The sequence below is a fragment of the Chlorocebus sabaeus genome, chromosome 2 (genome assembly GCF_047675955.1).
Source record: "Chlorocebus sabaeus isolate Y175 chromosome 2, mChlSab1.0.hap1, whole genome shotgun sequence".
In the NCBI taxonomy this organism is placed as follows: Eukaryota; Metazoa; Chordata; class Mammalia; order Primates; family Cercopithecidae; genus Chlorocebus; species Chlorocebus sabaeus.
The window spans coordinates 91,129,762-91,155,864 of record NC_132905.1 but is presented as its reverse complement, the minus strand read 5'-3'; the positions used below and the strand labels follow the sequence as shown (position 1 = coordinate 91,155,864).

Below are 26,103 nucleotides of genomic sequence, written 5' to 3'. Positions count from 1 at the left end.
TTAAATATAAAAAAAAACCACGATGTACAACAGCGTATGTAGTACGTTCCTACCCATTCAAAGAAAAAGACATATACATTACATTAAACCAAATAAAACTGCCTATATTCTGACTTACAAAAATGGCCACTTCATTTGGTTCAACATAAGCTCTTGTATAGGCATAAAATATTACGGGAATACACAAAGATATGAAGAGATGAATCAGAGGATGGGTCAGAGTGGGCGAGTGTACCTTTTCCTACTCTGTTGCTTACCATGTGCATTTGTTATTGTTTTTTTTTAAAGGGGGTACACCCCAAATAAGACTGAAAAAAGCAAAGGTTTTCTTCAAAAGCAAATTCAATGGCTTCTAAGTAAAAATAAAGAAAACACACCAGAGGGCAGAGTGAGGAGTAATTCACCAAACCAACACACACACGCGCAAGAATTTGTGAAATTCTCACAGAAACATACAGTGCTTTATATCTCTAGTCTTAAGAGAAATTTAGGGGAAAAAAAGCAACAAGAGAGGAGTCAGTTAATGTCTATCTGTCTGCTACCGATCACAGTTGGGATCTGATGGAAGGCAGTATCATGGGATGGGTACTTAAATGAATACCAACAGTTGAAGTAAACACCAAGTTTAAAAATACATGATTTTCCAAAGCAACGCAAAAACCATTCAAGCTAAGCATTCCTTTTCTCCAATTAACATTTTCCCTTACACAGTTCATCATATCCCACCAACGAATCTGAATTTTCCATGAGTCCCACAAGAATGAATTGAATAGTAAGTGGGCAAAGCCTAATCATGTATATTACATAAGCTGTTGGAACTGCAGAAGGTACAGATATGCCTAATTCCTTTCTCTAGATTCTTGTCTAAACTGAAAAGTTCTGATTACTTCAATTACAATGATCGCTCTCAAATGCCCTATAGTTACCAACTCGTATTTGAAAAGTACACTTTGAGAAGGAGCAGAATAAAACGGACATCTCATCTTCTAAGCCAGGTGTCCTGGGATAAACACAATCCTCAATGTGAAGATCTGAAGCGGAGAGGCTGCGGCAGGAGTGGGGGCGCAGGAGGCAGCACAGTTCCCCAACCCTTGCCTCACGCCAACCGCATCTCCTGTGTTTTCCAAGCGCAACATTCGCAGAACCGGAAGGGTTTGGAAAGGCTCTTGGCCTAACTTATATTCACCCAAAAGTGGCTGGATTTACAAACTGCATGACTATTTTGGCATTAAAATCATCACTGCCACTGCCACCATGTTTGAATGAAGCATCTGTTTCGCCATGTATACCTCACCTCAGGCTTCCCCACACACACTTCACACTTCTGCAACTGGCCTTACAATACTTATATTTATCTTTTCAAGATCACTGCTCACTATTTTATCCTTGATGTTTAGTGGTCACTGTTCTTGTTTTCTGTTCCTTTTCTCATGTGCATTCTTAATCACATTTTGTTTCACTTTTTATCAAATATTTCAAGTATACATAGAAGTACAGAGAACATCATTAACAAAATGAACACCCATGTACCAATGGTATACCACCTTAGCAAGAAATTAACATTTTGCCATATTTACTTCAGCTCTTTTTGTAGTAGTTTGTTACAGTTGACATCCACTGTGTACCATCCCTCCCAACTCCAATCCCTTTTCCCTCCTTCTCTCCCCAGCCACTCCCTGGGTGTTTAACATGCCCATGCATTTTTAAACATTGTTAATACACAGTCTGTATATATGTATATTGTTTTGCATGTTTTTAAACATTAATAAATGGCATCACAGTGTACAAATCATTCTGCAACTTGCTTTTTCACTCAACATTGCATTCATTTTAACTGCCATATAGAATTCCATTGTATGAATATACCATATTTATCCATTCCCCTATTGATGGCCATTTAGGTCGTTTCCGTTTCTTTACTCTTACAAACAATGCTATCATGAAGGCGTATACATATCTTCCTGGGTACACATTTGAGAGTTCAGAGGATATGAGCCTAGAAGTGGATTGCGGAGTATGCACATCTTCACCTTGTCAAATTGCTCTCCAAAGTGATTGTACCAATTTACACTTTCTCCAGCTGAATATGAGAGTCTCCTTTGTTCCACATCCTCTCAAACACTTGGTATTATGAGATTTTTAAACTTTTGTCCATCTGATGGGTATAAACAAGAAACTCGTAGTTTTTAATCTACATGTCCTGGAAGGATAATCATTTCCTCATAAACATGTATTGACTATTTAGACCATTTATTTTTAAATTTTTCCAACTTTCACATTCCCTTTTATTCTATCACCACTTTCCCATAGTGATTAATAGTAGGGACTCTACATCCAGGCTGCCTGGGTTCAAATTCTGGCTCCATCACATCCACCTAGTGTCCTCAGACACTTTGCTTGGCCTCCCTATACCTTAGTTTCATCATCTGTAAAGAGGCAGTAGCACCTACCTCACACAGTTTTGACGGTTTTACAAGTTAATACACATTAAGTGCTCAGAACAGTGATAACCATGTTGTAGGATACAGTATTATTATTTTTACCCTTTGAGAGATTAATCTTACCAAAGTTCTCTTTTTTAAATTGAATCTCTTTTTCATTTGAAGTTTCAACTTATATTTTCTAATCTTTTAGGATTAAGTATTTCAGAAGTTTTAGCATTCAAGACTTTAACCCTTTTATTCCTTTCTTTTCTAGTATTAAATTGTCCCATTTCTGTCCTCTTTGGACATCTCAATTCTCGCTTCAATGACAGTAGATAAGCAGTCTGGCCTTGCAGAACAGCTGAGGAGTGCATCCTCACCAAACTGGGGAAGGGTGGGTGCTTTACCCCCAGCTGTCCCTGCAGCTGCTCAGCCAGATTCCCACAGCAGATCCTGCATCCCTCTGCTTGAGAGCTTCAAAACATCTCAACCTCAGTAACTCAGATAAACGTCTTTCTCAGGCATGGGTCCTCCTGTGTCAATGGCACATCCGAATTACTGGCAACGTGTTCTTTCCTTAAGTCATACCATCTAGCCACCTGATATATATATACTATACTATGGACTTACATATATGAGTTATATATACTATGCACTCTGAAAACATCCCTACATTATTGAGCAAATCACATAGACAATATGTGAGGAGGTAGGAAATGCCAGCAAAACCAGTGTGGTAAAACACTTCATGCATAAAACAGGCATCCAATACATATTGGTGATTGCCTAGTAAGAAACAAAGGGTTCTCAATGCTGCTGACCTGGCTCTAGTGAAATGTATATGGTATTAAACCACAAGCTAGACCATCAGCAAGGAGGTACAAGGATAGATCCACAAGCTGCTCTTGGCCTTTACCTCACCAAGCTACCTAGCTTCTGTACGTCTACTTTGATTCACCTCCTGTTGCAGCAAGGTATTAGAAGGATCTTCCTTATGTGTCTAGCATTCAACACTCATGAAAGAGAGCAGAAACACCCTGGTTTGCCTCTCAGCTCTCAGAGGTGGAAAGTGGATAGATAACCTTCTGCCAAGCAATATTTCAGATAGGCACCTCAATTTTCACAAGAGGCTAGCCAAGTTACCAGCCTATTCATCTGATCTTGAAAGCATACAAATTCACCTTTAAACAGCACAAAATAAATGCAATTCTGGACCTAGCCAGAAGCAATAACCTAAAGACACTTGCAGCTCATTTCTTGTCAGAACCCGTTGAGGACAGTGGTATTGATGGAAGACTGTGTCAAGCCCATCCATTCCTCTAGTCTAGATAGCCTCGGTTTATCCACGGCTTAAGCCATCTAAAAGCTGCATAACGTTAATACAGCGGTATTCTCCAAGGTGGTTGGATTACTGGTGATTTTTATTTTCTTCTTTTTAAACTCTTGTATTTTCCAAATTTTCTACCATGAGAATGTGTTCTGTTTACAATAAAAGAAAAACACAATAAATGTTATTTTTAAAGCTACATGCTTAGAATATACTACCTTCCCCACTCCCACCCTCCCATACAAGTGCTTTCACTGAAAAACAACTGACAGCAGGTTCTCACCTTTCATGAGAAAACTTCACAAAAAACGTATTTGTGAAACTCAAAACTGTGCTTTCAGGGAGTTTTTTGCTATGCATAAGAATACTGCTGAGATTATTCTCTACTCCATCACTCAATTAATATTACAGCCCACCTTCCTTCAAAACTAAACATTAGGAAAACTGTTTCACCTGACAAATTGGTGCCCTGTTTCTTTATGGACAATGAGAATTAAGTAACTTGTCAAGTTTTCCCATTTCATTTTGGACAGCTGAAGGTCAGAGGCAAATATGAATTCTAACTAATACCTATGCAGGACCTTATGCCTGTGAAGCTCGGTTCTGAGAATCCCAGATTCCAACTTCGTTTTCTGGTATGTTTTCTTCTGAATATTCTTCTACTGTGTGGATGTATTCTTGACTCCACCCTACACCCTTCTTACAGTAAAGCAGGACAAAATTAAATATAATAGTCTACCTGCTCAATATTAATGCTTATAATTTATGTTCTAAAAATTTTATACGGGGGAACAATAAAATCATGGTGCAGTATCTTTCTCAGTCTTTCTTAGCTAATAAATAAAAACTCAGTTTAAATTCAATATAAGGAACTAGGAATGAATTACGATTCCACTCTTATACTATTAAATTTATTTGCTTTCTTTCACTTATGAAGGATATTTACTTAATTTTTTATACTGGGATAAAGAGAGAAAAAATGAAAACGCTTCTTTTATACTATATGGATTAATTAACAGAGCATAAAGAGGTAATATAGATATCATAAACACAGACTTTGACATTATAAAATATGTGTTCAAATCTTGGTATCACTAGTGGCACACGTTGGTCATGTAAAATGTGAACTATAACATTACCTACCTATTACGGGTGCTGTGAGAACTAAATAACATATGCAAAGCACTTAAAATAATGCTTAACGTATGTCTCCACTCAATCAGAATAGCTGCTGCTGTCACTGTTATTATATATAAAGCCTAAGTGTATTCTTTTAACCACTTAAGTATTTCTGCCAAAGAACTAGTCAAGGATTTTCTTGTATACCTGCAAAACAGAAAAGTTTCCCAAAAATGGGTATTTAGCATCATAATTCAGTGGTTGAGATATTTTAACCAACTTACCTAAACTGTCCAGTACGAAGAAAACAAAGAGCTCGGTTACCATAAAGAAGGTGGTTTTCAGGTCTTAAAAAGACACAATGTTTAGTCAGTAAAGCACACTACACATGAAACAAATAAAAATCACGCAGAAAACATAAGGCACAAGAAAACTTTTTTTAAACTTTACATCTGTGTGACAGAGCAAAAAGAATATAGGACCTGGAGTCTTAACTGGCTAAGTTCCAGTTCCTTCACTTCCTACATAAGTAACTTTGTTGGAACTAACCTAAACTTCCCTATATTCAAAATGAAGATAACTCTAGTTGCTCTAACTCATAGGGCTGTTGTGAAGATCAAATGAGACATATTAAAGAGCTAGCAAACTACAGAGTAACTCCAGAGGATAGGATTACTTATATAGTAAGTCAGGACTACGACTACGTCGTTTTGACAAACAACTGAGAAAGGAAGCCTACAGTAATTGCAAATTAAAATAGCTTCATTTGAACTTTTGTTTTTTAGTTTTATCTGACTATGTATGGTAAAATGTATCTCCCTTTCCTCCACTTCTTCCTCAAAAGAATAGGGCAGCAGCCATTCAGAGGTGATACACTAACTGGATTCCCTCATTCCCTGTGGAGATGCGCAAGGGAGGAAAAAGAGCAGTGGCTACAGAGCACCCTTCAAAGGCTGCTACAATATTAGGTGGCCCAACTGAGACAACAGGGGCACAGTTATGAGGCACATCTGGAGGAAAGCTACAAAATTCTAGCAGCTGAGCAAAGAGAAGACAAGGTAGAGAGCATGTATGTATTCTCTCAATTATCCTGTAAAAGTTCCCTCTTAGAAAGCAAAAAACCCTGAATGGGTGGCATCTTCAGTATTAAGAACTAATCCTTTAATCCTTTTTGACCAGTTAATAATTTGGGAGGACTTGGTTGATAGCAAAATGAGAACAAGACAAAAGAGATAACTCTGTACTGGAAAGTTTTAAAGAAAATGGAAGAGGGCAGAACCAAATGCACAATTTTACCTGACTTGCTTGAGTTATGGTACTACGTTAGCTTCATATACCCAGGCCATCTTCAATGCTTCGAATGCCCAAGGATGAGAAAAATCTATTCTGCATAACAAGTTGGAAGATACTTTCCAATTCTCCATCTGTTTTTATTTCTTCTGACTACCATTCTAACTTGATCTGACACAGAAACAGGATTTCTTTGGTTCTATTTGCTCTTACCTATATTCAATGGCTCTGGTGTAATAGATAATAGCTATATCAAATCTTTCTTTGGAAAACTCTTCATTTCCTTTCATTTTCATTAGTTCTCCTTGCTGAGAAACCAAGGTGAAAGAAGACCCATCAATTAGCTCCAAAGATAATCAAGAACCTAATACCTAGGAAAAATGGATCCGGGTTTCTATCTTGGGTATCAGAAATAACTAGGGGATTATTTACGTAGAAAATGAGATTACAATACCCAACATTTTGTTACATATATATATGACACACACTACACACACACACACACACACACACATATACTTTTAGAGACAGGGTCTCACTCTGTCACCCAGGCTGGAGGGCAGTGGTGCAATCACAGCTCACAACAGCCTCGATCTCCCAGGCCCAAGGGATCCTCCCATCTCAAGTCTCCCAAGTAGTTAGGACTACAAGTGCACCCCACCATGCCAAGCTAATTTTTAAAAATTTTTTGTAGAGACCAGGTCTTGCTATGTTGCCCAAGCTGGTCTTGAACTTCTGACCTCAAGCAATCCTCCCACCTCGACCTCCCAAAGTGCTGGGACTACAAGCGTGAGCCATCATGCGCAGCCTCGGTATATATATTTAAATAAACCTATCTTGAATGACTCAACACTAACTTGGTTAGAGAATATTAAAAGTAAACAAAACCATCACATTATGAATAATTACTAAAATTTTTGTGCTGTATTTGGCAGACCCACTTTTAAATATAGCTTATCAGTAAGGCAAATAAAGTAATAAGGCTAAAAAACAGATGCAAAGTAGAATTTTAACTTTAGCTTAGCAAATACGATATTATCCAAGAAACCTTAGTGCCGAAAAACATATATAAATCAATAACATAGAGGCAATGTTGATCAGACTAACTGCAAAGCATGAGTTGGTAGGTTAATGAGGATATATATGAAGGGTGCTAGAGAAAAAACTAAAACTTTTCACTTCAAACACTCATTTTTTTTAAATAAACTAAATCACATCATATCAACGGCATGAGGGAATTCAATAAAACATTAAATATTTTCCCAAATTCCTTTTTTAAAATTGAGTTAAAGTTCTATTTTCTATGAGTGAACAGTGCAGCACATGAATTACATCTCAGCTGTTACCAAAGAAAATCATACTTCTTCAACTCATTAAAGACTAAAGTTTTTAAAAACCAAATTTTCACTTTCAATTAATGGTTTTTAAATCATTAGAAAACTCTGATCAAGATATTAGTTATTTCCCTCAAATATGTCATCCAATTTTATGAACTGTATATTGTCAGCAGTTTTATTAACTTCCTCTGAGTGTTAAAAGTTCTAATGGGCAAATCTTAAAATATATTTATAATATTCATTCTCACCTCTATACAATCCATACAACTTTGAGTTTTAAGTTCTTCAAGCAAATTGCAGTCTTCCATTACAATTTTAGTTATGTGGTACTTGTCTAAATTTTATTTTTAGGAGAGAGCAAGAGAGAATATTTGTTAAAAAAAATTGGTATTGATAATATTCTAATTCTTAAGTTAGGTGAGTCCACAAAGGTCCTATATTATTATTCTTTCTAAATAGCACGTTTCTTGTAACCTTTTATGTATATTAAATAACATAGTAAAAAATAAACTGATAAAATGTTGCAGAAAACATCAGTTATTGCTTGCTATGAATCTAATCTCACTTTTTACTTCTAGCAATAAAAAACCTTTATTATTATATTAGTTGCAACTGTATTTATAATAAATGCACTGTCATAAAATATTCCAAATAGGCCACATAATTACTTACTTCAATAAACACTGTCAAGCATGTATGGTGTACCATGCACAATATTCAATAAAAATGTATGAAAACAAAAACCTGGAAAGCTACTTTCTACAATATATTTAACATAAAGATGGAGTATCTCTTATTCAAAATGCTTGGGATCAGAAGTGTTTTGGATTTTGGATAATTTTGGATTTTGGAATATTTGCATTATACCGAGTGAGTATCCCAAATCCAAAAATTCAAAATGCTCCAATGAGCATTTCCTTCGAGTGTCATTGCGAAGCTCAAAAAGTTTCAAATTTTGGAGCATTTCAGATTTTGGATTTTTGATGCTCAACCTATTTTAAAGAAATACTTTCAAATGTTTTTATTCAGTATTTTGACTCTCATGAGTAAAATGTTACAATGAGAAGTTGAAACACTATTATTACAACAATTTAATAAACTAAGATGCAGTAAGTAAAGTTTATCAGGCCTCATTTTCTACATTGTAAGCTATTACATAAAAAGGATGTTTTAAAGTGGCAAAAAAAAATGTACTGCAACAAAACTACAGTTAAGCCTCTAGCCAAACATATTCATTTCTAAAGTGAAAAGAGCACCTAAAATTTAAGATTCAATAAAGGACCTAGGAAAGTAACCAAATAAATAAATTCTAAGGAACAGAGTAAGATTACATGGAGGAAAACCTGGGCTTTGAGATCAGAGATATCTGACTTACCTAGTCCTACCTACTGCTTACTAGACTGCAGAAACAACACTTAACCTCTCAAAGTCAGTGTGCTCACTGCTAAAACAAAGATAGTAACAGCCACCTTGCAGAGCTATTATAAAGAAAATAGAATGTAAAAAATCAGCTATCAGCCTAAAGAGATGTACCCAATAAAAGATACTGCTTCTCCATTTCCACCACAATATCTAGTTTATAATTAAGGGCCTCCAAAACAATGAAGAGAACAACCTCTATCAGTGTAATACACCCCAGTGTCTAATAAACCTATGAGAAAGATGTGTCTTCATTTAATTCCTTTCTAGCACTTAAGTCAATAGTGCAAAATCTGCCTTTATCTCAGCAGAGATGGTAAATTATTGGTCATCACCTACTGAAAACCCAAATCTTTCCTGTTTCAAGATTCCTATAACTACACTATAAAAACACTGCTAATATTCAAATGCTTTAAAGAAAAATATTTCACACAGTAAAAGAAGTATGTAAGGCAGTTACCTCATACATAAAAGAATAACAGACTCATGAAGAAAATAAAAATCATAAGCTTAGCTTCGGTTACTTTTTCTTACGAAGGAGACTACCCAGTTGTGGTCTCCATTTTTTTTTTTTTGAGACGGAGTCTCGGAGTCTCGCTGTGCTGCCCAGGCTGGAGTGCAGTGGCGCCATCTCGGCTCACTGCAAGCTCCGCCTCCTGGGTTCACGCCATTCTCCTGCCTCAGCCTCCGGAGTAGCTGGGACTACAGGTGCCTGCCACCATCCCCGGCTAATTCTTTTGTATTTTTAGTGGAGACGGGATTTCACCGTGTTAGCCAAGATGGTCTCGATCTCCTGACCTCTTGATCTGCCCGCCTCAGTCTCCCAAAGTGCTGGGATTACAGGCATGAGCCACCACGCCCGGCCCAGTTGTGGTCTCTTTGAGTATTACATATAATAACTTACGATACCCATTCAGCAAAAATTTTTAAAGTACGATGTCACAAAAAGCATTAAGACAAAAAATATAGAATAAAATTAACTACCGGTTTGAAATTCTCTTTTTCAGGCATACATAACAAAAGAAAAACACTTTTTAAAAATTCTAAGAAGACATCGCTTCTCGGCCTTCTGGCTAAGATCAAGTGTAGTATCTATTCTTATCAGTTTAAACTTCTAAGATAAATCAGAAATCACATAACTACACATCTCATTTTCCCAAATACCTTTAAAAACTGAGTCAAGTAACAATTTAAAGCATTTATACTTACATTCAGTAAAGAAAATACTTAACATAGGCCAACAATTGTCAATTGATCCTAATTTAGTTAGAATTGTTACATCGCCTGCATATTTTATCCAATTCAGAGCTTCTTCCATTGCCAAGATTTTCTGTTTCAAAAGAGAAATGAAGAATGGGGATTTGGTTATTAATTCTAAATTTGCATGTGGCATTATAAATTCATCTTATGCAAGTATTTCAGATCCTTAATACAAAACTGGTGCAACCACTTATTTTTTGCTACTCCGGCACGTAACCTAGAGTAGACACACTCTGACACTAACAGATACCATGGACTCACATATGTTACCTCTTCAGGAGACCTCAGACCACCCTCAGAGCTCAAGATGCTTCTGCAATTATTACAGACCTGGAATTTGAGGTCTACAACCTGGCCAGACTGCCTGGGGTAGCAGGCAAGTGCAATATAACGAGGTGGATGAGGGTTCTCAGCTCTCATCTACACAAAGACTTCCATCCTTACCCCAAGGTTAAATTTCTAGATTAAAGTTCTCCAGAGGAACTACATATTTTATGTGGTCTGTGACAAACAGAAGAATAAGGAGATAACAAGGGGAAGATGTGTCTGGGCAAATGGGCACTCAGTACAGTGATCTCCGTGAAGGATCAAGAATTCACAGAAACGTTATTTGTACTTCTAGTGTCTAAAGTAACTTCAAAAATTAAAGTTAACAATGGGCTTAAGGTAAACATAGATGTTTATGGCATCAGTATAATTAAAAATTGGTTTAACATTGAATCTAGAGATTACCTAGTAATTACATATCAAAAAACATTCATACCAGAGGCCTAATAATTTCATTTGGGGAAACATAAGCCAGATAAATAATCTAAAAGAGAAAAAGAATCAACTTGTAAAATAGGCTCAAAATTACACTATGTACATGGGTTAAAAAAAAGATCCAAACCCCAAAATGAGGAGTCTGCTTAAGGAAAATATAGAAGTCAATACTACCAAACCCCACATATAGAACATTGAGCGTATGGACTGAATACAACGGGAAATGAGCAGTGAGGTAACTGCCACTCAACCACAGTGGCTGTGCCAGGTTCTGTGTTCAACACTTACATTTTCTATTTTACAACCAATTCTCAATAAGCCTCCAATGAGGAATGAATCATTCTGAAAAATAAAAAAAGGACATATTTTTTCCTTATTCAGTCAATTCTACTTGAATTTTCTAATGGAAAAATGGCCTACATTTTAGGAACACTACTATATGTACACAATAGTACACTTCCAACAAGCATTTACATGACCAAGTTATCCCTTAAGACCCTAAGACAAGAAATTCCAAAATAGTCTCCCATAGGGTTCTAGTAGTAAAACTTAGTGTAATCTTTAGACATGCGAGTTTTTTTTTTTTTTTTTTTTCCAGACAGGGTCTCACTCTATCACCCAGGCTGGAGTGCAGTGGCACAATCTTAGCTCACCACAACCTCCGCCTCCCAGTCTCAAGCGATTCCCCTGCCTCAGTCTCCCAAGTAGCTGGGATTACAGGCACGTGCCACTACCACCCAGCTTATTTCTGTATTTTTAGTAGAGGCAAGGTTTCAACATGTTGGTCAGGCTGGTCTCAAACTCCTGACCTCAAATGATCCACCTGCCTCAGCCTCCCAAAGTGCTGGGATTACAGACATGAGCCACCATGACCAGCCGACATGAGTTTTCAAAGTTCACTGTACTAGGCCAGGCGTGGTGGCTAACATTTGTATGTTACTGCAAATAACTACTGCAGAGAATAAACATCAGAATGCCCTTTCTAAATTTAATAGTACCAAGAACAACACTTGACTCCATAACCAACTGAAATTTAAAAAGCTACCCAACAGCTTTCAAAAAAAATTTTAAAACCACAAAAACTCTCAACTTATCTCAATAGTGTAAGGAAGGACACCTCTTCAAATCTGCCCTGATAAAATCTACCTACCTAAAGACAAAATACTTGTTGATGGTGATGTGATTTTATATCAACAGATGAGCACATCACTTTCAGAACCTGTGGCAAAGGTTTCTATGAAACCATGCCCCACTTTCTGTGACAAGTTCCAATTTCTATCCTTTAATGACAAGATGCAGTCCTGGTCCCCAGCGTAGAAACATGACAGCAGCCATCTCCCTGATCTCTCAAATACTGAGCACACACTCAAGGATAGCAGGTTCATCTCAGGTTAACCCAAACTAAAACCATTACCTGTTAATTGCTATAAATTAGTCATATGAGCCTAACACCATATAAATGTTTATTATTTAAACCAAGGGCTCAGGGGGAACCTACATTCTACCACTTACAGCAACTTTCTTTGCCAAATCCACAATATCTTCCATCAGCTCAAGATGTTGTAATTTCTTCAAACTTATCTCGGAAGCACGTGAATTGCTTAAAGACAAATTTATTTTTTAAAAGATTAGATTATCATATATACAAATTCATTGAACTTTATGCTTAGCTATGTATCTCAAACCATTAAAAAAATAAGTTCTCTTTTTCTTCACTCTAGGTAACAATAACTAAGCTATTTATTCAATGAACAAAATACTGTATCTTTTTCCTCTCTTCTGTACTATAACACTGATGTTTATAAATAAACATGTTAATTCTTCCTGACTCAGCTTCTAGTCTACCATCTAGTACTATTCAGAATTTCACTGATTATGTTACAATTATTCATTCATATCCAAATCTCAAGCTTTGCTTTTTCCACCCTATTAGACAAAAGTTGAGCAGCATACAAGAATAAGACATAAGTCTTCCAGTGAACTTGCATTCCTTTGTATTGGGTAACATGCTTATCACTGCCCATACAAAATGAGTAACATATAGTAACTTACTTGGCGTCCACACAGGGATGCAATCGTGATATTACAGAACTGTTTTGATGTTGAAACAGAAGTGGCCAGAAGATGTTTATTTTAATGGCATCACAATAATCTTGCAGGACAGAAATTGGTTTACTACACCATATACTGCAGATGTCAAATTCTTAATTTAAAAAAAAGTTTAAAATTAATGTTTGTGCCTCATTTTTTAATGAATCAACACTGTTAATAGTAAAAAGGCAAAAATGGATATGGAGAGGGAAGAAATGAATGAAGTATTTTAGCCTGTTAAATGTTAAGAATATTTAAGTGCTGGCTAAAACTCTATTTTAACAAAGAAAAGTTCTGATTTCTAGTGAAAAACTAGTAAGAATACATTTTTAAAAGGCATAGAAGTCTGTTGTATTGTTATGACAGGATGGGTGGACCTCCCTTTATAGTATTTCCATATATTAACATTAAAAATACCAATGTACTCACCTAAATTCCTCTCACTTTGGATATAATCTTTATATTGCATACCCTAAAAAGAAGAAAATTATTTTTATTTGTGTCTAATAAAATGAAAAAGTACAGTTCTTGATTTTTGATCTAAGGATTACCAGAACTAACCAAAGAACTTTCAGTGGACATTTATTTATATGCTTCAAACACATCTTCAGCCAATGAGGCTTAATTTGAGACCCTTTTTACAGTATTTCCTGAGTTTGCTTCTATGGCTCTCCCCAAGAGTTTTCCTAATTCCCTGTCAGAAAACCACCTTTTGCCACCACTTGTCTTCTGGCATTCCACACTCTTATTTTTGAGCCAGTGCTTACTTTCCCTTCTCAAATCAACTTTTCAACAGCATGTGTACCTCCCTGTCAAAATGCACATACCACAAAAACATCTTTACTCAGAGAGCCCTAAACCAGAAAACCTTCAGTACACAATGTCAAAAATGAAAAATTAGCAAACCTACTTACCACCCCATCACAGTAAAGCTGAGTCACACGAACATAATCATTGCTCATAAATTCAGCAGCAAAGACACAATCGTCCACGTAAGGGCAATCTTCTAACAAGGCATAATCTGTCACAGTGAAATCTCCCTCAGCAAAACTGTCCATGATGCACAAGTCTAAGGAGACAACACAAACTCAAGTCAGTAATTAAATCATTTGAGATGATAGAAGAAAGTTTTCCTGGCTTCTATGGTATATTAGAAAAATACTTGGAACCTATGTCCCAAGGAAATAACTTCTATCAGAACACTGAGCTCCGAAAGATTCTCGTCCCCATTCTGCTGACTTTTCCCCTGACTCTCTCCAGATAATTTAATCTATTTCTTCCTTTCCTTAGGTTCACATATTTACCATCTCTACTCTAAGTTAATCTGTTTACATGTCTCCTTTAAATGGAGGATCACTAAGGGCATCTTATTTATCTTTGTATGTGCCTAGCACATGGTAAGCTCTCAAATAAGTGTTTGCTTAAAGAAGAAAAGACATCTTCCCGTTGCTGCACTTGTACCCTACCTGCTTTTACTGCATTCTGTGAAATGTGCCATTTCATCATACACAAACTGTTATATTCTCAACCTCCTGGCCTGACCTAAATCCTGACTCTGCTGAGAACTTTCCTATCAACTGCTCATATTTTCCTACTTATCTCTCAGTGTGTTTCTATCTTGGGCAAAGGAGTAGGGCTAGAGTGGTACAGGGGAAGTCTGCCAATCTCCTAACTCCTCAAGGCAGCATCCAGACCTTCCATCCTCCTATCGACTGCTGCTTCTAACGCTCTCACAACTACTGCAATACACAATCAGCACTGCTAAATTGCAAAAAAGAAAAAACCCTCACATTATCAAAAGCCATGTTTTAAAAATACTTATTTCAATGGGGGACCAAGGGGGTTAGTGCTAAGGTTTCAGACTAAGGGTTTTTTTTTTCCTGAAGAAACTTCAATAATAAGGATTTTTATAGTTATCAGAGAATAGCTACATAGGCTAAACATCACTGAAAAATGCGCCATTTTATTACTTCTAGCTCTTGCTCATATAATGGCTTTCTTTTCCTATCATCACCAGCACATCATTAACACTATTCCTTGTACCTCTCACTTCACCATTATCATCCTACTATTGTTAGGATAAACCAAGTTTCTTCTTTCCAAAGCAAGACCACCACCAGTCCTTGAAATACAAATCTATTTATTTAATCAATCCATCTCATGATGTCCAAATTGCTGTATGAAAACTTCACAATCTCACAAGCGAAGAATAATAACAATCTTCCTAGCAAATTATTTGTACTATGTGTCACATACTGTACCAAATGTTTTACACGCATAATTTCACTAATCCTCAAGCAGTTCTTCTTAGCAGGCACAATTATCATCATCTCCACAGTAAAGATGGGAAAATGCTCACTTAAATCAAGTAATTTGCTCATGTCACCAAGCTAGGAAGGATTCAAATCCAGTCTTTAGTTGCCATAGCTTCTGTTCTCAAACACTCTCTTTTACTACATCTACTTTTCCTGTCATTGTCACCTATTTATCTCTTGGTTACTGTAATGTTTCAAGATCACTGGCAACTAGTTCACAGTGTTTTTCTCTTTTCCTCCAAATTCTGTCATCATCCCAGCCACATCAAGGTCCATGCACACAATATTCTAGCCTTGTAGTTTAACAACCTCCTCAACTAACATGAACTTCACTGCCCACCTCACTAGGCTCTCCCACCCAAGGGTGACACCTCAGATCACTATCCGGGTCAAAACCAGCTGTAAAACTTTTTATTAACTCCTCTCTGATCATAGCCAAGAGTCATTATGGCTCATGTCTTCCTGATTTCCTACCACAGCCATTCTTCAACTTCATCAAGAACTCTTCATTTTTCACCCATCTGAATCCTCCTTTTCTCATTCACTTTCGGTCTCCTACGAATTGGTTTCCACTTCGACCATTCAAGGGAAACTGCTTTCATGAAGATCACTAATGACCTTCCACAAAAGACTGCTTATCTATAATGTCTAGAACCTGACCTATTTTGCATGAATATTTCTAGAGTTTAAAAAAATTTAACTCTAAAAGTGAACCATGACCAGAAAACATAAGATACTGGATGGAGCACCCAAACTATAGCACATAATATGAGGTATACGCTAAACTCACTTGTCTTACAAACTTTTTTGGCGTAAAATACAGAAAGAGCCAAGAACTGTCACAGCCCACACATCATGGCGTCAATTACAATACAATTAATGCGCTCATACCTGGCAGACTGATACTGGTCATTCAAGTCTGGCAAATCTCACTGGTAACACACACAGCACCAATTGTACCGTAATTACGACACTGGGGTAAATTTTTTTTTTCTATTTTTTGTTTGTTTGTTTGTTTGTTTGAGACGGAGTCTCACTCTGTCACCCAGGCTGGAGTGCACTGGCACGATCTCGGCTCATTGCAACCTCCACTTCCCGGGTTCAAGCGATTTTCCTGCCTCAGCCTCCCAAGTAGCTGGGATTACAGGCGCCCACCACCACGCCCGGCTAATTTTTGTATTTTTAGTAGAGACAGGATTTCACCATATTGGCCAGGCTGGTCTTGAACTCCTCACCTTGTGATCCACCCGCCTCGGCCTCCCAAAGTGCTGAGATTACAGGCGTAAGCCACCACACCCGGCCTTGTATTTTAACTAGAGAGGCAATGTGACAAAGTGGTTAAGAACATGGACTCTGTAGCCAAGACTCTCGGCTTGAATCCTGGCTCTCTTGTTTCCTTGGGTGTGTGATCTTGGGCAAGTTACTTAACCTCTCTGTGCTTCTTCTGTGTTTCCTCGCATATCAAATGGGGATAACGATATTACCTACCTGATCAATCAGTTAATACATGTCAAGTGCTTTGAAGAGTACCAGGTATATGGGAAATGCTATAAATACCAGCTATTATTAACATTAACGTTAGATGAGTATTTTTAAAATCCACTGTTTGGATGCTTCCAGCTAAATAGTCTACCTTAATTGCTAAATCCAAAGAGCACTTTTCAGCTTACAACTTACTTGACACTGTGGACCACTTCCTCCTCAGAACTCTTCATTTGGACTCCAAAGACCATCTTCTCCTGGTTTTCCTCCTATTCGTCTGGCTGCTCTTCCTCAGTTTCCTTCATGGGCTCTTCTTCTCCATTCCCCGCCACCCAATGTCAACTCTCTTTTCTTCTCACTCTTACTCTCTCCTTGGGTGAATTTATCCACCACACCCATGACTTAACACAGCACTTTCTGAACTTGCATCGTTTGCATAGCTTCACCATGATTTTTGCCATTTCCATGTATCACATATACTTTTAGTTAATATTTCCCTTTTATTGAGCTCGCTTGGCCTAAGTGATGATGTCCATGATTATCAAAGGTTAGATGTGCAAGTTATGTTTCTCATACACATTAAATTCCTATCTATTAAAATTTTTTCAAGTGTTTATCTATGTACCCAGTTTAAATTATCTCATATGCACTACAGTAAACAATGGCTTCCAAACTTCCAAATGCTGAAGACTCCCAAATCCTTCCAGGCGAGGTTGTATCTTTTGACTTCTAGACCCTACTAGAACTACAACAGGGTCTTAACCAAGATGTCCCACAAGCCCCTCTGAATCAGTAAGTTCAAAAACAAACATCTTTTCCTCAAAAACAAACATATGAAACCAAGTTCTTTCCTCTTTCTGTATGTTGTTTATCAGTTAATTGTTCCACATGCCATTTTACTACCCAAACCTAAACCCTGGGAGTCAACCTAGTCTCCCCATTCTCCTTCAACACTTCTGTCCAACTGACCACAAACTCTTGTCATTTCTGCTTCCCTAAGAAATCTAAAATTAGCACACATATACTTCTTCATGCCCAGTGTCACTGCCTTCACTGTTTCTCCTCTGAACTAATTTAACAAGCAGTCTCCTAACTGGTCAGGCTTGCCTTCAATCTTGGCACCCTCTAAAACTCTGATCATGTCACTGTACTGCTTAAAACCATGCAACAGCTTCCCTTCAGCTTGAAAATAAAGTCTAACTTCCCTAATACAAGCACAGAAGGCCTTTTGTGATCTTGCTTCTGCTTTTATCCCCAGTCACTCCACAACACACAACCTAGAAGCCAGTCATACCCCAGTCCTTCCCAAACAAAACTTATTCTGTAACCACCTAATGCTATCAGTTCTTAATACCCAATTCCAGGAAGCATTTCTTGATCTTCCCACTACGATCAAGTTGATTTTTGCACCTCTTCTCTATAAACAAGAGCACCCTACCCACGTCTCTGACAGCAGTTTTCACACTGTTTGACCATCACAGGTTTATCTCTGTAGGGTCACTATGGATCTAGAGGATATACTGTGCAATCCACTTGTCATCTGTACTGCTATTTACTTAATAGTTTTCTTTAGGATAACTCAAATCTTAACTTAGATGCAAACTAGTTTTAATAGAAATGTTGATATCACCAAGAAAGCTTGTTTGGTACCATAAAGTTTTTTCTAATACAAACAAAAATATACTACTAAAATTAAATATTAAAATAAAGAGCTTCTGACCCCATCAGTTATGGTGAACTAGACACTCTGGGGGAATGTACTATTGGGAGGAAAAAGGTAGATCCTAATTTAAAAAAAAAAAACAACACTTTTTGGATGATTTTGCTGAGACCATAGAAATAGGGGAACATCTGAAGCCACCCTCTCCATGCAAAAGCAACAAACCTTGAGCTAGAAATAAAACTTGGCTACAGTTTAGTGCTACAAGTGGTGGTACCAAGAGCAGTAGAAGGATCAGGACACTGAGCCCTGGGCTAGAAGCAAAACGTAGGAACTTAAAAGTGATGCCACCTAAACTTCCTAGCTCCCAGACAAAGCTGACAGAAATGCTTTCAGAAAGAAAGCATCCCCAAATTAGACTCTCAAGATTCCCACGAAGATCAAACAGAAGTTCATAATCAATGATCACAAAACACATGAGGTGAAAGCTACATTGAGGGAGAGACAACAGAAAAAAAAAAAAAAGCAATTAGGTTTAGACATCTCCCTCCCCAAGGATATCAGACATTGGGAATGTCTGATATAGTCTACAGAATAGCTATAGAGTCATAAAAATCAGCATATAACATGAGAATGTGAAGAATGACTGAGCATATCAAAAAAGAACCAAGCAGAACTTTTAGAAATTAAAAACGTAATCGTTAAAAGAAAAAAAAAAGATGGGATGGGTTCTAACCCATCCCAAAAAGATCCTAACAGAGGATATTAGGCACAGTTGAAGAGAAAATTGGTGAACTAAAATATATGCCTTATGAAATTACCCAGCACTGTAAATTCTGGTAAAGAGAAACAAAGAGATAAAAAATACGAAAGACAAAGAATAAATGATCTGGAAACAGTTTAGTGTGTATATATATATCCAGTTAAAGTTCCAGCAGGAGAGATTAACGAGACATAATATTTAAAGAATACAGGGCTCAGAAACTTCTAGATCTCATGAAACACAAAATGCAGAATCATGAAACACATGCATCCAAAATAGGATAAATATAATCTCTATCTAGTCTTAGAAGTGAAATGATGTAACACCAAAGACAGAAAATCCAACGTAACTGAAAGAAAAAGGATATTTTCTTCAAAAATGCATAAATAGGCTAGGCGCAGTGGCTCACGCCTGTAATCCCAGCACTTCAGGAGGCTGAGGCGGGCAGATTTTGAGGTCAACAGATCGAGACCATCCTGGCCAACATGGTGAAACTCCATCTCTACTAAAAATACAAAAATTGGCCAGGCGTAGTGGCAGGTGCCAGTAGTCCCACTTACTCGGGAGTCTGAGGCAGGACAATCACTTGAACCCGGGAGGCGGAGGTTGCAGTGAGCCGAGATCGCGCCACTGCACTCCAGCCTGGCAACAGAAAAAGACTCCATCTCAAAAAAAAAAAAAAAAAAAAAGAAAAAAGCATAAATAAAACTGGCAGCACACTTTGTATAAGCAACAGTAGACTAGTATTCCTATCCTACTGACAGAAAAGAAACACCAACCTACAACTGTACATCCATCAAAATGATCTGTCAAGAACAAAGGTAAAATAAAAATACTTTTAGATTTTTTTTAATATCTAAAACTGAGTCAACCACCAACCAAGACACTTAGGAACTTACCAATTAAAAGACAGAGGTTGTCAGGTGAGATTAAAAGAAAAATCCAGTTATATGTCCCTTATAAGAGATATTTAAAATGTAAGGACACTTAAAAAAATCAAAGTAAAATGAAGGAAAAGAACATTCCAGGTAAATTAGCACCAAAAGAAAGATGGGATCAGACAAAAAGCCTCTAAGACAAAGAAGCAAACTTAGAGATCACAATATAGTGAAGGTTCGAGCCACTAGGAAAATAATGTTAAGCTTGCACGTAGCTAATAAAAGTCTCAAAATACAGAAGAACAAAAATTGTTAGAACTACAGGAAATCTGTTAGAAACTAGTAATGGTAGGATATTGCAACACATTTCTCTAAGTTAAGATACGATAAACCAAAATTAATAAGGATAAAGACTACCAGAACAACACAAATAACAAGTTTTACCTAATAGACACTTAACAATTACAGAATATATATTCTTCACAAGAATACACAGAACAGTTCTAATAATTCACCATGTACAAGGCCATAAAGCAAGGGCAAAAAAAAAAAAAAAAAAGATGTTAAAAAAATAAAACATTCTCTGGCAACACAATTAAGAAATCAATAATTAAAGGAAAACAACTTAATACAGACACATTTGAAAATTTTACAATGTCTAAGAAACTCATAAGTCAAAGAAAAAATCAAAATAGAAATTTAAAAAATACTTAGATTTGAAAGTTAAGGAAAATACTATAAATTAAATTATGTTAGATAAAGCGAAATGAACTTTGAAGAAGTTTATAGCCTTGCATGCTTATACTAGGAAATAAGAATGTTGAAAATTAATGCTAAGTGTGTAATTTAAGTGAGAAAAATAGTTAAATAACAAACTGAAAGTAAAATGAAATAATAAAAGAGAAAAAAGATCAATGAAATAAAAAACAAATAATAGAACAAATTAGGCCAAAAGGTAATCCTTTGCCAAGATTTTAAAAACGGACAAACTTTTAGTAAGACTGATCAAGAAAGAGAAGTCAGACATAAATAACATTCAAAATGACAAAAGGGAAACACATACACAAATGAAACAGATATTAAAAACAGAATTAAAGCCATACCATGAGCAGTGGCTCACGCCTATAATCCTAGCACTTTGGGAGGCTGAGGTGGGCGGACCACTTGAGGTCAGGAGTTTGTGAGCAGCCTGGCCAACATGGTGAAACTCCGTCTCCACTAAAAATAGAAAAAAATCAGCCAGGCATGGTGGCGCACTCCTGTAATCCCAGCTACTCGGGAGGCTGAGGCAGGAGAATCTCTTGAACCGGGGAGGCGGAGGTTGCAATGAGATGGCACCATTGTACTACTCCAGCCTGGGCAACAGACAGAGACTCCATCTCAAAAAAAAAAAAAAAAAACAAAAAAAAACTATAAACTTCATGTGAAGAACTTAAAAATTATGATAAAAGGACAAATTTCTAAAACTTACCAAAACTGACTAAAAGAAATAGAATACCTGAACAGTCCTATGACTATTCAACTAATTACTACTAAAACTCTATGAAGAAAACATTAGATCCAAATGACCTTATAGTTAAGTTCCACCAAGCTTTTAAGAAACAAATCACTCCAATCCAAACTCTCCCAGGGAACAGAAAAAGAGCAACTACTCTCTAACTCATGGTATAAAGTTAGTGTAACTTTAATACCAAAGTCAGATAAGACAGCCAATAAAGAAAAATGAGAGGTGATTCTAGTCACAAACAGACACAAAAATCTAAATAAAATACGAGCAAATTCAAACTAGTAGTTCATAAAAATACAATCTATAAAGACCAATTTGGGTTTACGTCAAGAAAGAATATAAAAGAAAATGAAGTTTTAAATCTATAAAATGGAATTCATTACATTTAACAGATTAAAGGAGAAAAGACACAAGATATTCTCAACAAGTGCAGAAAAGCAAGTGACAACTGCAAAGACATCCCTAACTTAATCAAAGGTATCTACAAAAATTCATAGCAAATGTAATTCTCAGCAGAGAAATATTCTCCTTAAAATTGAGAAAAAGACCTCTATGCCCACTCTAATCGCTTCTAATGAACAACCCTAATCACTTCCATTGAACGTAAGTATAAAGTATGCCAGCACATTTAAGACCAAAAAAATGAATAAATTAAAAGCAAAAATAACTAGAATTAAAGAACCAAAACTGTCACTATTTGCAAGTGATATAATTATCCACACAGAAAACCCAAAGGAATTTCAGAAAAAAAATTAGTAGTAAGTTTATCAAGTGGATGACTAAAGGGTCAATATTTTTAAAAATTCATTAAATTTCTATTTAACAATAAATAAGTTAAAATATTTACTAACAATAAGTAAGTTAAAATAGAATCTTTAAGAATACCACCATTTATAATAGCAACAAAAACAATAACATCAGAATCAACATATAAAAAGTAGAAGATCTCTATGGAGAAAATCGTAAAACTACACTAAAACCTTACATAAATAGAGATACATACCATATTCTTAGATAAAAAGGATCAAAATCTTAAAGATTTTGATTCTCCCCCAAACTGATTCAATTAATTCCAATTAATACCCAAAGGGTTATTCATGTCATGTAACAAGTTAATTATTAAGAACAAATGACCAAAAACAGGTGAGATTCAAGTCCTTCCCAGATACCAAGATTTCAAGTAAAACTATAGTATTAATGATTAAGACAGTGTGGTATAAACACAGAGACAGACAAGGTGACAAGTGACACAGAAAGGCAAGCCAAAAACAGACCCATGCAGGTAGTAACTAAACATGTAAAAGGATGGCACAGCAGATCACTGGTGAACAGAGGGCCAATTCAATACATGGTACAGGGATAATTAGGACCACACAGGAAAAATGAATGTGGATCACTATCTCACAACATACACAAAAATCAATTCCAGATGAATTACGAACTTAATTGCAAAAGATACCATTTTAAGACCTCTAAAAAGAAATAGAGGAATGTCTTTATAAGCCCAAGGCAAGAAAGGTTCCAATTAGATTATGATAAGATTAAGAACTTCTATTCACCAAAATATACCATAAAGAGTAGGACAGGCCACAAACCAGAAGATATTTACAATGCACATAATCAATGTTAACAGTTTATCCGTTTTAAAAGACAACTCATCAGAACAAAGGGTAAAATATATGACTAGATATTTCATAAAAAGGAAACAAAGACAGTTCATAAACATACAAAAGATGCTCAATCTCATTAATAACAAAAAAATGCAAATTAAAACCACAATGCATCATTTCATACCCATTCCATTGGCAAATATTAAGTCTGACAATAACAAGTGTTGGAGAGGTTGTAGATCAACTGTAACTCTTACACACTGTTGATCAAAGTATATAAACAGACAAAACTGCTGGCCAAAGTACAAACTGATACCACCCCTTCAGAAAGCAATCTGACATTATTTTGTAAAGCTGATCATTCATACCCCTTGATCTAGCAATCCCATTTCTAGCAAACAGCTTACTATAGTGGTATGGCAGTATTTCTTTATCTTTTCTTTTGCTTTTGCTGCTGAACAAATTAACATGGTGGTATTCCAACACCTCCCCCTTTTTTTTTTTTTGCTCGCCAACCACTAAAAGTGCTTTTTAAAATTACACACCTTTTACCCATTAAGATGACATTTAAAAAATATCACTATAAGATTAAATAATTGCAAAGGGTGAATTTGAATTTCTAGAATATCACAGTAACATTTTAAAGTAAAACTGATATCTCATTCTTTTAAATGTATAATTATTACCAGCATACGGTTGGCCAAAAAATACACCCTGATAACATAAAAAATGAAACTTTATTGGAAATGTATCTCTTAAGGAAATGGATGGGGAAGTGCCAGGATTAAAAGAGGCTTTCCCTAACACTATAGTGATATTTTAAAGTATCCCTTTGTAGGCCTGGCACAGTGGCTTAAGCCTGTAATCCCAGCACTTTGGGAGGCCAAGTCGGGTAGATCACCTGAGGTCTGGAGTTCAACACGTGCCTAGCCAACATAGTGAAATCCCATCTCCACTAAAAATACAAAATTAGCTGGGTGTGGTGGTGTGCGCCTGTAATCCCAGCTACTTGGGAGGCTGAGGCAAGAGAATCACTTGAACTTGGGTGGCAGAGGTTGCAGTGAGCTGAGATCGTGCCATTAAACTCCAGCCTGGGCAAAAAGAGCAAAACTCCACTTAAAAAAAAAAAAAAAGTATCCCTTTGTTTTCCCCAAGGGAGTTTTCCCACTTAGGGCAGTGCCATAGTAAGATTCCACAAGAACCTGTGGTTTGCCTTTCTTATGTAAAGAGCAATGTTAGAAACATAAGGTGAGAAAGTAGTATTAGCAGGAAGCCTCAAGCATTACCAATTTTAGGAAAGTGTACCTATGGAATGTAATGATCTAGAAACTGATTCATTAACATTATTTGTACCCACACACTCCTTAGCAAATCTTCATTACTACTCTGGGGCTCATATACCCCAGTGTGAAAATTAGAGAAATTCTTACAACTGTGAACCAAAAAGTATGTACAAGAATCTTCATAACAGCAAAACCGAGAAACAACCAAAATGCCCATCAACAGAAGAATGCACACACTGTGTTATATTCACACATGGAATATTACACAGCAGTGAAAATTAATGACTTACATCTATACCCAATATTAGTAACTCAGAAACATAACATCAAGTGAAATAAGCAAGTCCCAGAAAACTATACCCAATATGATTTTTTTCCACTCAAAAACAACAGAAACCATACAATACATTTTTGAGGGATGTATACATATCTGATAAAATCATTTTTAAAAACAAGGCATGATATACACAATTCAGGATAGTAGTCACCTCTGGAAGTAAGCACATTCAATATTGGTCATTTTGATTATTGGATTGAGTGGTGAATTCATAGATGTTCATTTTATTGTTTTGCTATACAGCTTGCATATGTTTTACATATATTTTGAATTTATCAAATACTACAATAAAATGGAGAGGAAAAGAAAAATTTTTTTAAACATTCATATGAAAAAAATACTTTTAATTAAATCACCTCGTCTGCCACTAAAGAGGTACATATTTAACATATCATGAAAATTCTATCTATACATCAACCATAGGAACTGACATGCATTAGGTATACAATAAATGTTCACTGGAATTACTCTTATGAGAACCAAAGGAGATAAAGACTAAGCCAATTAGCTGCAAGAGATAAATCCATAGGCTGACACAGGGCTACAAAAGAAGCCAAGGTGGCTACGAGCAAATTTAGCAGCAACCAAAAGTCATAAGGAAGCTGGTCAGTAAAGAGACGGCAAAAATGTAAAGTCTAATAACATATAAAGTGTTAGCAGGGTTGTGAGGAAATGGTGTTCTCACTCAACACCAGTGACAGTGAAAATTGGTACAACCACTTCGAGAGCTTCTGTGATATTTGGTTAAGTTGAAGATGCACATAGCCTACAACCCAGCAAATCTACTACTTAGTTGTATTTCCTACAGAAAACTTCCAAATGTGTGCACAAGCAGACAAGTACAAAGATATTTATTGCAGGACTGTTTTTAAGAGTCAAAAACCGAAACAAATTCAAAGTCTATCAACAGGGGAATGTATAAATAAATATGGTATATTCATACAATGCAATTCTATACCAGCAATTAAAATGAATGAACCAAAGATATCACAGTTATTCAATCTGTTCATACATCAACCTCAAAATATGATGCTGAGCCAAAAAAAAAAAGCAAGTTGCAAAAAGGCATGTATATTTTAATACCATTAAAGTTTATAAACAATAGAATATATTGTGTGTGGATTCACCATGATCAAAGTATAAAATATGCAAAGTAAAGATATACACAAACCTCAACGCAGTGGCTATCTCTAGAAAAGGAGGGGAAGGAACTGAGAGCAATTTTATTTCTTTTAAAAAA

The 26,103-nt window shown here is 36.2% G+C and overlaps 1 protein-coding gene and 1 pseudogene across 2 annotated transcripts in view; one reads left to right on the top strand and one right to left on the bottom strand.

Annotated features, from left to right (window-relative positions):
• Positions 1-26,103, bottom strand: part of TTC3 (tetratricopeptide repeat domain 3) — a 119,827-nt gene that overhangs the window by 91,981 nt on the left and 1,743 nt on the right. For both annotated transcript variants that reach the window (XM_007967772.3, XM_037984783.2), the window contains exons 2-10: positions 13,943-14,097; positions 13,458-13,500; positions 12,990-13,140; positions 12,450-12,537; positions 11,226-11,279; positions 10,125-10,245; positions 7,745-7,830; positions 6,373-6,467; positions 5,154-5,216 (exon numbers count right to left, since the gene is read on the bottom strand). In XM_007967772.3, the coding sequence (XP_007965963.3) occupies positions 5,154-5,216; positions 6,373-6,467; positions 7,745-7,830; positions 10,125-10,245; positions 11,226-11,279; positions 12,450-12,537; positions 12,990-13,140; positions 13,458-13,500; positions 13,943-14,086 (845 nt within the window). In that variant the 5' untranslated portion in view covers positions 14,087-14,097. The remainder of the gene's footprint in view (positions 1-5,153; positions 5,217-6,372; positions 6,468-7,744; positions 7,831-10,124; positions 10,246-11,225; positions 11,280-12,449; positions 12,538-12,989; positions 13,141-13,457; positions 13,501-13,942; positions 14,098-26,103) is intronic.
• On the top strand, positions 9,969-10,084 carry LOC119619450 (U2 spliceosomal RNA; annotated as a pseudogene).